The sequence below is a fragment of the Micromys minutus genome (assembly GCF_963924665.1).
Source record: "Micromys minutus genome assembly, chromosome: 12".
NCBI lineage: Eukaryota > Metazoa > Chordata > Mammalia > Rodentia > Muridae > Micromys > Micromys minutus.
This window is the reverse complement of record NC_137981.1, coordinates 50689538-50700816: the sequence shown is the minus strand read 5'-3', so window position 1 is coordinate 50700816 and position 11279 is coordinate 50689538. Positions and strand designations below refer to the sequence as shown.

General features: G+C 54.7%; 1 protein-coding gene across 2 annotated transcripts; it reads left to right on the top strand.

The window, feature by feature from the left end:
* Nucleotides 1-7182: 7182 nt before the first annotated feature.
* EGR3 (early growth response 3) lies at nt 7183-9641 on the top strand (the record flags this gene model as incomplete). Of its 2 annotated transcripts, none has more annotated exons than XM_080926551.1 (2): nt 7183-7336; nt 8632-9641. In XM_080926551.1, 2 exons carry the CDS (start codon nt 7183-7185, stop codon nt 9639-9641), a joined length of 1164 nt encoding a protein of 387 aa, XP_080782677.1. The 2 variants fall into 2 exon arrangements, with proteins under 2 accessions (XP_080782677.1, XP_080782678.1); XM_080926552.1 differs by lacking the exon at nt 7183-7336 and adding an exon at nt 7760-7812.
* Nucleotides 9642-11279: the final 1638 nt, after the last annotated feature.

Here is an 11279-nt window from a genome sequence, read left to right as displayed (position 1 = left end):
AAGCCCTCATCCCCAACTCACTCACCGGAACACACACACACACACACACACACACACACTTGCCAAGGAACTCAGCCCCTCCCTCTAGAACCTCTAACTGTAACTAGGAACCTCAACATATTCTCCCCAAACTCAGAGAGCTGGGAAAGGCGACCTGGCTCATCCACTTCCTCTCCCTCTCCCCTAACCAACCCCCACCCTTAGGAATCCATTCAGAAACCCGTGAGCTGACAGAAATTGGAGCTGAAATTAACAGAAAAGTGTTGTCTAACTCTCTTGAAGCCCACAAATAAGACTAATCATAGCCAAAGTCATACACAGGTAGTTTTTAATCAAGGAAATCAGAACTCTTGAGTCCCAGGCCCTGGCTAGTGTTGGACATTTATTCCCAGTGTACACTTTTCTCAGTTCTGAATTTCAGTATTTTCCTTCCCTCCTTGCCCCAGCTCAGTCATGAATGCTCATCCTCTGGATTACCATGGTAATTAGTGAGTTCTATTGGCACACTCAAGTCCTGGAAGACATCTGTAGGATCAACAACCTTTCCAATTAGGTGGCTACTCCCACGCTCCTTGCAAGTGGTACTTTATAACAAACTTCCCTTCCCTACACACACACACACACACACACACACACACACACTCGAGCTCATAGATGTACACATACATGTACACACATACAAAATTTAAAAATATATAAAAGTATGTGATCGCCCTTGGAGAGAACCCCATGGCCACTGAAACAGCTGTAGAAAATAGGACATGAGCTATGGTAACACAGTTACCCTTATGCCTACTACTAAATAGATCCTGGCAGAAGTCCTGAGAAATATAATTGCTATGCCTCTTTACCGGCCTCTGGGCTCTTCTTTTACCTCCATGATTGGTCCAAAGGATGCTAGGATACCACAGTCAAGCCTCCTTCTAATTCATTACTTTCTCCCCAGGTTTTCAGATTCAGTGAGAACTTGTCTTCAAAAAATAAATATGGAGGAGCTAAAGAGATGCCTCAGTGGTTAAGAGTGCTTGCTTACTGCTCTTCCAGAGGACCTGGTGCTGTTTCTAGCACCCATGTGGTGGCTCACAACTGCCTATAGCTCCATCCTTCCTCCTACCCACACCTCACTTCTCTCTGTTATAGTCACGAGGGGACAACAGCTAGAGACAAAAGCATTCTTTTTGGAGATACAATGGGATGAATTCAAATCGATCAGCCACCTTGAGAGCCATTAACCTCCAGTAAAGCACTAAGACTTCCAGGCATGTACATCTGTTAATAGTAAGCTATGAGGACGACCATCCTAAAACCCTCTTCACTAGACAGTTCTAGAGAAGAGAGAGAGAAAAGGAGATTGAGAAATGGTTTAGTGGATAAAAACATTTATTATTCTGAGGACCCAGTCCCCCTACACACTCCATCTCCCCCAAGCCCCAACCCCAATCCCATGTGGTAGCTAACATCTGTAATCCTAATATCAGCAGCCTAATCTTCTGAAGATATAACATCTACCAGAAGCACTAGCATCGGGGACTGTGAAGCCCACTGACCCTACTGGGTGCCAAGACATTCCTTCTTCAAACTTCTGCCTCTACGCTGGCCGCTTTTACCAAAGAATCAGCAGCGACTTCTAGGGATTTCACTGAGGAGCAGGAAGACTCCAGTGACCCTTCCAGGTGACATCCAAAAGTAGAAAACACAAGAAGACCAAGATAACTACTTTCGGTAACAATGCCACCAGGCAGGTCCTCTACAGAGGTTCTGGGTGTGATTTGAACTATCCCATTGCTCATCATTGGGCCTGATGTCCTACAACCAGACTTCCATTCTAGCAGCATTAATGACTGCCTCTGTGCTCCAGGTGACATCTTCAGGATCTATTAGTAACCCTTGTTAAGTTTTTTTTTTTTTTTTTTTTTTCTCCAAATGCTGGGTAGTGAAGCCACGCATAGATAATCACAGAACTTGGGAAATAGAGGCAAGAGTTCAAGGCCATTCTCAGCTAAATTCAAAAAGCTCATTAGATTATATATATATATATATATATATATATATATATATATATATATATATATATATATATGGAGCAGGAGGTGACAGAAAACTGTGCGCTGCCATGAAGACATGAGTTCTGAGTTCGAATCTCCAGCACCTATGTTAAAAGGGCAGCATGTTGGCACACAGCTAAAATGCTAGTGCTGAGAATCAGGAGGGTTTCTGAGGCTCACTCTCCAGCTAGTCTTGCCCAATCGGTGAAATCCAGGTTTAATAAGACTCCATCTCAGAAGTAATGTAGACAGCAATTCAATTGAGATACACACACACACACACACACAGAGAGAGAGAGAGAGAGAGAGAGAGAATGTGCACATGAACACAGACACATACAAATAACATATACACCAAAAAACAAAACAAGACCTGGATCAGGCTACACAATACACAAAAGTACTCTCTCCACTGAGCTAAGTCTCAAATCCTTAAAATTTTCACTTAAAATGGGAATTCCCTCATGACTGGAACAATGGCTCAGCAGTTCAGAGAACTGGTTGCTCTTGCAGAGGACCAGATTCCCACAGGGAGGCTCTCAACTGTCTGTAACTCCTGGGGAACCTGATGGCTTCTTAAGGCATCTGCACACATAAGCGCATAAGAGACACCCACACACATAAAAACAAATAAATGCAAATGCCCTCTAAAATCCGTAAAGCATTAAATGGCTAACGTCCCAGGCTGACATTACTTTAATGAGGGAAAGAAGGAAGTCCTGGAAAACAGAAGACTGTGTAATAAAAAGGAAAACTGAAGTTCACAGATGTCTGGGACAAAAGTCCAGGACAGAATTATGCCTGTTACTACAATGGATTCCCAGGACTACATATTCTTGATCCTCATCAAAACAAAAAATGCCCTTTCCCCCTCTGTGGGAGACAGCAGCCTTGGCTCTTTTAGGGGTGGATGGCCTGCCTACCTTTCACCAGCTCTGGGAGAGGACTCCCTGAACCTGTGCCTATTAGCTGCCTACAACTTCAGTGCTTAGGGTTCAGGTAATTAAGCTCTTGCCAATCTCTCAGGAGCCCGCCAATAAACCTGAAACAAACACCCTTTGCCCCTCTCCAGGAGGATAAAAAGAAGCACTCGGGGAAGGGAAAACGGGAGAACTTTTTTTCTACACTGAATTCCACCCCTAACAACCAGGAAAGCAGAAATCTACAAAACCGCCACTGTAAACACCCCCTTGCTGCTCCAAATTCCTGGTTGTGTCTACTGCCACAGGAACATAGCTTCCACCTACCATCCTCATCCAGGGTGACAGAGGACAACTGCTGGCACTACAACCTGGATAGACAGTAGTCATTACGGGCCTATGCTTGTAGGCTCCTTCCATGATAGCACAAAGGCCTCAGAATCCTCCACCCTATCCTGGGAGCCACAGACACTCTGGGCGTTAGAAAATGATTCAGGAACATTAGAGCCTGCCTCCTATCACCGCCAGATGCTGAGATCTTAAGTCATGCCTTGGCTCAGGCAGAATGGGGGACCATTCTACAAGCATCACTAGACTGACACAGACATCAAGCACCCAAATAGTAATTTACTTTTCTCTGTAAATACAGTATTTCTTTTATGTGACAAGCTGGAAGGGTGGCTTTCCCCCATTGGGCACTTTTTAGCAGCTGCATTGTCTAACTGCATCCCTGGGGCACATGGGGAGAGTGTCCGTCATTCAGGAGGATGGGAGTGAATATAGTTTTAATAATAGTAATTGCTGTTTATTGAGCGCTTGCTAGAGGTTTGGTATAGGTACTCTTACGAAAATTCTCTGATTTAATTCTTCCTACGAGGTCTATATTGTTACCTCAATAAATAGTTAAGAAGCTCAGTAATTTTCCTTGTGAAGTTCTGATAAACATATTAAGTGAATTGAAAACTTCCATTCGATCAGAACTAGTAGGAAAGAGGCTGACAGCCTTTTAGGTCTTATCTGGTATGCAACAAAGTCCTGGTGCAAGCCAGTCGGGCCCAGATGCGTTCTTTCCCTCTTTAAAGCAACAAGCTAACTATCCTCGAAAGTGTTCCTGGCCATTCTTGGAGGAGCAATAGCCAACACTGGGACCGGAAAGCCTTTGGGTGTCCCCAATGCTTCCACCACATGCCCATATGGAAAAAGAACAGGACCCTCAGCTCCTTCCTATAGAGAGAGCCCAACAGGTGGAAAGAACATGGTATCTAGGGTCCCCGCTAGTTGAGATGAGCTGCCAAAGGCCTTCCACTTCCTTCCCACCACCCCCTTAGGCTGATAGCTGCCTCACGCGGGGAGATACGGGCACTGCAGTTAATAATCTTGGACCTGCCGCTTGGTCCTGGGCCGAGAACCTCGCGGCAAGTCCAGGCAGAAGGCAGGAACCCACCGAGACACCCCGCCTCTCCCACTGCAGTCCGCCAGCCTCCCCTCGCACGCGCAAGCAGGAAGCACTGCAGAGGCGCGCCCAAAAGCTTGCGGGTACCCTGGGCACCCCTTCCCCGCCCCAATTGCCTGGCCCTCCGGCCAGAGGCCAGAGCTCAAGGCTAATTTTTCATGCCCCCCACCCAAGACCGCCTCCCTAGGTGACGCTAGTCTGTGCGGTTCCTTTAAAGGCTGCGGGTTCCGTTCTTCCCTTTTCCACTGGATGCCAAAATATGCAAATCCGGGGACCGGAATCGGCAGCCAAATAGAGCAGGAGAAGGGGCGCGGCCGGCGCGTCACCGGATCCGCTCCTTGTATGGCTCTTCCCGGCTTGGCCCGCTGCCCCGCGACCCTCCCTGCAGCCGCGGAGGCCCCTCCCGCACCCAGCTAGGCTCACACGGCCGCCCACGCCCCTGACCGGCCGCTCCCCCCTCCAGGGATGGAGCCGGGGGCGGGAAGCGCTGCATGCCCTGATTCCGGCCGAAGCCCGGGACCGCTGCAGCGCGCAGTCTCCCCGCGCCGCGGGGGCGGAGGAGAACCCGGGGGCGCAATGCCTCTAAGAGCACAGGAATGGGTAGCCTGGAGGGAGAGGAGGCGGGGGTGGCAGAAAGGGGGCTTACGGGCGGCGGGAATCCCTCCTTTCCTAAGAGCTAGAGGAGATCCGGGGGAGTCTGGGCCCTTCCTACTCAAATGTTCTACAAACTGAGGGGAGGGAAAAGGGAGTGAGGTTGTCATCCACCCCCATCCCAATGCACAGCTCAGGAGTTCCTCCCACGCGTCCCCCGTCCCCGCATGGACCTCCCACGGCGTGAGGCCCGGGGATCCTCTCTTCCTCCTTGTCAACACTCCCACTCCCCTTGAGAGATGCAAGTTCCCCCAACCCCGACTCTCCAGCGGGGGACGCGGGATTCACCGCGCCCACGCGGCCACTGAGGAGGGAATCCTCCCCCGCCAAACCGGTGTGATTCGGGGTCGCGCCTCCGTGCTCCCTCCCTCTCCTCCCCCTCGCTCTCAGCCAGGCTGCGCGCTTCAGGAGCAGGCCTCGGGGAACACATCACCCACCCCCGGGATCCGCTGTCGAGGTGACAGCACCCTGGGTCGGCACAGGGGGCCGCCCTTGACTGCCAGGCACCCTCAGGCAGGAATGAGGACAACCCAGAGGGAGACAGAGAGGGTAGAGACTAAGGGAGACCGCCGTAAGTAGCTTAGAAGCTGTGGGTTTCGCGTCTTCCTGCTGTAACTCAGTCGCAAGCCTTTCGCCGGCGGCAGCAGATAGCGACTGTGCCCCGGCCTGCTGGGCCCTCCTGCCATCCTGTGGCCAAAGGGGTTCGCTTTAGAACCGTTAGGGAATTTATCTGGGAATTCATTGGCGCACATGTTTTCTGTCCCCTAAACTTCACTCTTTCCTAATCTCCACCAAAAACTCGCCCCTAAAAGTGTGGAGCTCCTGCCCACTGCGCAACTAGCTAGTCGGGGCTACACATTACCGAGCCACTGCGCTCAACCGAGAGTCAGCGCGGGGTCAGGAGCCCCAAGGGAGGGGCCGAGGCTGTGGGCGGTGAATCAGAATGATGTTGTCTCGAAAGTTCTAGGTGTACAAGACTAAGGAGCCTTGGGACACTGAACCCTTTTCCCCAAAGGGAAGTACTCCCTCTCTCCATCAGAGTCAGGGTAAGGAAAGGATGCTGGATGAAGGGCAGGATTTGTGTGTGGGAACCTGGGTTGAAGCGGTCACCTCCTTTCCCAACAATTCCCAGACTGCTAAGGAGCCTGTCCCTGGTGTACTGAACTCTTTTTTTTTCCTGCTGGGAGTGCTGGAGGCCAATTGCAAACAACTCCACTCCTCCAGCCGCTAAATTCTGTCTCTAATGCAACCCTCAAATAAAAACCCACACGTTTAGTTACAGGGTTTTCGACTGTGCACTGCGCGTCGCGTGCTTTGCATTCGGCTTCGTCCCTCTTTCTTTTCTCCTCTCGCTTTACTTCTTTCTAATCTTCTAATTGACTTCTTTTTTTTTTTTAAAGAACGGCGAGCGGTGCGGGCGCTGCACGTTGGCTGCGGCCCGCTTCCTGCTTTCTAATGTTCCATTGTGAGGAGCTTCCATTGTGACGTCGCGCCCCTTCGGCTGGGCTTTGTCTGTCCATATATGGGCAGCTACGTCACGGAGCTTTCCCGGGGCTCAGATAAATAGACTGGTGGAGTTCCCTGGCTGGGAGCTTTTGGGCAGCAGTGAGCTAGCTAGGAAGCAGCGGGGCTGGTTGGTGGTGGTAGCAGCGGCGGCGGCGGCAGCAGCAGAGGAGGTGGCGGCGGCAGCGGCGGCGGCGGCTGTGGCAGATCGGGGGGCGGGGGGGTCTGCGGACGCGTGTCTGTGAGATCAATACCGAATCCGCGTCTGACCCCCTGGAGCCTAGATCCCCCCCAGCCCAGCCCCCATCCCACTCCCCGCACACGCCCCACCCCACCCCCACGACCCAGCGTCGCACCGCACCAGCTGAGGCACCCGAGAGGATTACCCTCTTTGCCCCTCTCCCACCCACCCCCTAAAAAAGAATAGATTCCCCTCCCCTGACCCACCCCTTCCCCTCTTTACTCTCCCCTCCCCCCCGAACTTTCCCTCTCGCATGCTTTTCCCCTGCACCACGGATCGCCTCTCGGATGCCGCTAGCCTGGAAGCTGCGTTAGGAACAGGCGGCGGCGGTGGCGGCGGCGGCGGTGGCGGCTGTAGCTCGGGAGTGCTATGACCGGCAAACTCGCCGAGAAGCTGCCGGTGACCATGAGCAGTTTGCTAAATCAATTGCCTGACAATCTGTACCCCGAGGAGATCCCCAGCGCGCTCAACCTCTTCTCCGGCAGCAGCGACTCGGTAGCCCATTACAATCAGATGGCTACAGGTAAGGGTGGCGGAGAGGCGGCGAGGCAGTAAGGAAGGAAAGGGGGAGGACGAGGAGGAGGGAGAGAGCTAGCGATGGATGCATAGACCGATGGATGCAGAAATGGATGGATGGAGAGATGGATGGAAAGATGGGGGGCGCGCTGGGAGTCTTCTGGGGGGCGAGTTGCTTTTCCCACCCACTCCTCCCGCCCTCCGAGATCGGGAAGGCTTGGTTGGAGACGCCACGGTTGAGGCTTTGGTTCTCCCGGGTGGGGGCAGCCGCCGACCGGAGGGAGGTAGGTGCGGGTAGCTCTGGGGTTCTCCCTCCTCACGCAGGGGGCCCGATCGCTGGGCTGCGCGTAAGGCGTGGTGCTGTAGCCCCCTTTCTCGGGAGGAGCCCAGCGTCTTTTTCACCCGCGCTCTCCCCCCCTTACTCCCTCAGCCTCCCACCCGGGATGGAGCCATGTGCGGCGTGGAGTCCCCACGGTGGGAGAGGTACTGCGACGCTACCTTTCCGGGGCGTTCAGCAAAGCCATTGGGGGTGTGGGGACGGCGGGGAGAGGGAGGGGGCTCACCCACAGGGCGGGGGAAAGGGTTTGCCACTGGGGGCGATCCTGGGACCCGGGAGACTGGGGACGGCGGCCGCTCCCGCCGCGGAGACATCGGCCGGTTTTCCGCCGCTCTCCACTCTCCTTAGCTGGGTTTAGGCTTTTCCCATCCAGCCCGAGCCGAAAGCTCCTCCAGGCCGGGAGGAAACTGGGGCCGGGAGAGGCTCCCTTTACGGGCGGCACCCTTCTGCGCTCCGAGGACAAAAGCGTCGAAGCTCTTTGGGTCGGCCACCCGGGCTCAGCGCGCGTAGGGGGACATCGCTTGGGGCATGAAGGCGCGGCGTCTTGGAGTAGACAGGGCCGGGGGAAGAGGCCGAGTTGTGTGTGCTGGAGAGCGAGAGCCGAGCGCGCTCCGGGTCTGAAACTACCTGTAGCTGCAGCTACCTGTCCGCCCCACCTCGGGAAGAACAACAATGCTCTCTCGCGCGCGTGCGTGTATGTGTGCGGTACGTGAGTGTGTGCGCGGCGTGTGCGGTGTGTGTGCCGGAGCCACTCCACACCCCGATCCGTAGTATTTTGCTGTATCCAGGTTGCGCCGGGGAGCGCGGCACCGCCCGCTTTGCGCCGGGCTCAGCGTTCCTCTTACCCCACGCGCTGCGCACTCCAGCCGGCCGCACCCTCTACTCCTGGGCAAGGACCTGGGCACCGCGGCCCGGAGCCGGCTCGGCTTCACTCACCCCTCCCCTCTCTCCCCCGCTCTCCGCAGAGAATGTGATGGACATCGGTCTGACCAACGAGAAGCCCAATCCGGAACTCTCTTATTCGGGCTCTTTCCAGCCAGCCCCCGGCAACAAGACCGTGACCTACTTGGGAAAGTTCGCTTTCGACTCTCCTTCCAACTGGTGCCAGGACAACATCATTAGCCTCATGAGTGCCGGCATCTTGGGGGTGCCCCCGGCCTCAGGGGCGCTCAGTACGCAGACGTCCACGGCTAGCATGGTGCAGCCTCCTCAGGGCGACGTGGAGGCCATGTATCCGGCGCTGCCCCCCTACTCCAACTGCGGCGATCTCTACTCGGAGCCTGTGTCTTTCCACGACCCCCAGGGAAACCCTGGGCTCGCCTATTCCCCCCAGGATTACCAATCGGCCAAGCCGGCCTTGGACAGCAATCTTTTCCCCATGATTCCTGACTACAACCTGTACCACCACCCCAACGACATGGGCTCCATTCCGGAACACAAGCCCTTCCAGGGTATGGACCCCATCCGGGTCAACCCACCCCCTATTACCCCTCTGGAGACCATCAAGGCCTTCAAAGACAAACAGATCCACCCGGGCTTCGGCAGCCTGCCCCAACCGCCACTTACTCTCAAGCCCATCCGGCCCCGCAAGTACCCCAATCGGCCTAGCAAGACCCCGCTCCACGAGCGGCCCCACGCGTGTCCCGCAGAAGGTTGTGACCGCCGTTTCAGCCGCTCTGACGAGCTGACCCGGCACCTGCGCATCCACACGGGCCACAAGCCCTTCCAGTGTCGGATCTGCATGCGCAGCTTCAGCCGCAGCGACCACCTCACCACTCACATCCGCACGCACACCGGGGAGAAGCCCTTTGCCTGTGAGTTCTGTGGGCGCAAGTTTGCGCGCAGCGACGAGCGCAAGCGCCACGCCAAGATCCACCTCAAGCAAAAGGAGAAGAAGTCGGAGAAAGGGGGTGCGCCCTCTGCATCCTCAGCGCCCACCGTGTCCCTGGCCCCTGTGGTCACCACCTGCGCCTGAGGATCCGGCACCCAGATTCCTTCTTTTCCCTTCCAGTGCCTCCTGGCTGGTCGCCTGAAAGCAGCAGGGAAAGCCAGTCACCGAGGCGCAGGGGCCGCGCCCTGATCTCGCCCTGGACGTGCGGCCTCCTTGCCTCCCCTTCGACGCCCCCCATTTCCACCCTTTCACACCGGCCGGCGGTTGGGGGCTAGAGCTGGAGGCACTTTCTCCTTGCTTGCCCCCTCTTTGCCAAGGCGTGGGGGCGGAAAGGTGGCGTCTAGCCCGCTTTGTTCAGTTAGGATCGCCTTGATCCAGGGGCCGCTGGACCACACCAAGGACCTGCGGAGGACTGAAGGTGGGGGCCCATCCAACCTTCGCCAGACCCAAGCACCTCACTGTTTCCCCCCCTCCAGTGTCTCCCTGTGTTCCCCCTCGAACACCCGAGAGGGGGAGGGGGTAAGGAGCGCACCAAAGCGCAGAGCTTGCTGCCCGCCGCACGCACGCGCGCTTGCGTGCGGCGATGCGCGCGAGTGTGTGCGTGCTCGCCTGTGTGTAGTGTGCGTGTGTGTGTGTGTGTGTGTGTGTGTGTGTGTGTGTGTGTGTGAGTGAGTGAGTGAGTGAGTGTGGTGTGTACGCGCGCGCGCACGCGTGTGTGAGACTCTAGAGCTGAACTGGGCTGTGTCTACCCCTAAACTCTTCTTCACATAAGGTCCCCAAGCCGTTGGGAAATGTCCCAAGCTAAGGACCTGCATGTGACCGGAGGAGATGGTCTTCCATCTGCTCCTTAATAATGTTTCTTACAGAAATGCCTCGGATGCAGCTGCTGCGGTGCTGCTGCCCGCCGCCTCGGGTTTGGCCCCTTAGAGCCCCCTCCCTTTCCGAGCGCTTCCCTCTCCGGCCTCAGGGCAGTTTGATCTTTGGGGGAGTAAGAGCCACCTTTTTTTTTTTTTTCTTTAAAGAGATCACTTGCTCAGCCCCACTTTTCAAAATCTGTGTTCTTGAGCTTGCCCTCTGCCTCTCCCTCCCATCTTCTTTTTCCCTCTCAGGTTCGCACTGGGTCTCTCAAGGTCTTTACCCAGAAAGGCAGGCCTCAGTCAACCACCCAAGTATTTGTCTCTGTCACATACCCATTCCCCATTCCTGGGAAGGCCGGCTTTATTCCTTTGCCCTCTGTGATCACCAACATAACAGATAGAAGTGAAGTGTATGTATATGTTGTTGGCGTGTGTATGTAGATATATGTGTGTTTCTTTATACACACATGTTTACATAACACACACTACCGTATTCCTAGCAAAGTCAAATCTAAGGCATTTGGTTATCCAGCGCAGTGCACTGGAATAGAGAGAATTTGTAGGCATATACAGCTTAAATGATTTATTTTTATGAAAATGTTGACTGATGAGATGATATCTACCTGTGTACGTGTGTGGCTATATGTGCACACGTGTATATAATATATGCATACACGTTCTGTTCAAATTTTCCTCAAAAATAGATGGGGATCTTTGCATTAATCTGTGTTGCTGAATTGAGGCACATCTGTTTCATGGCCCCATCGCACCTCCCCACCCTACCTCACCTCTTCTCAGGAGCCCTCTACCCCAGCGGTCCTGCCCAGCCCTTCCTCACACAGGGTGGCCCTTTTGAAGTGGAGGC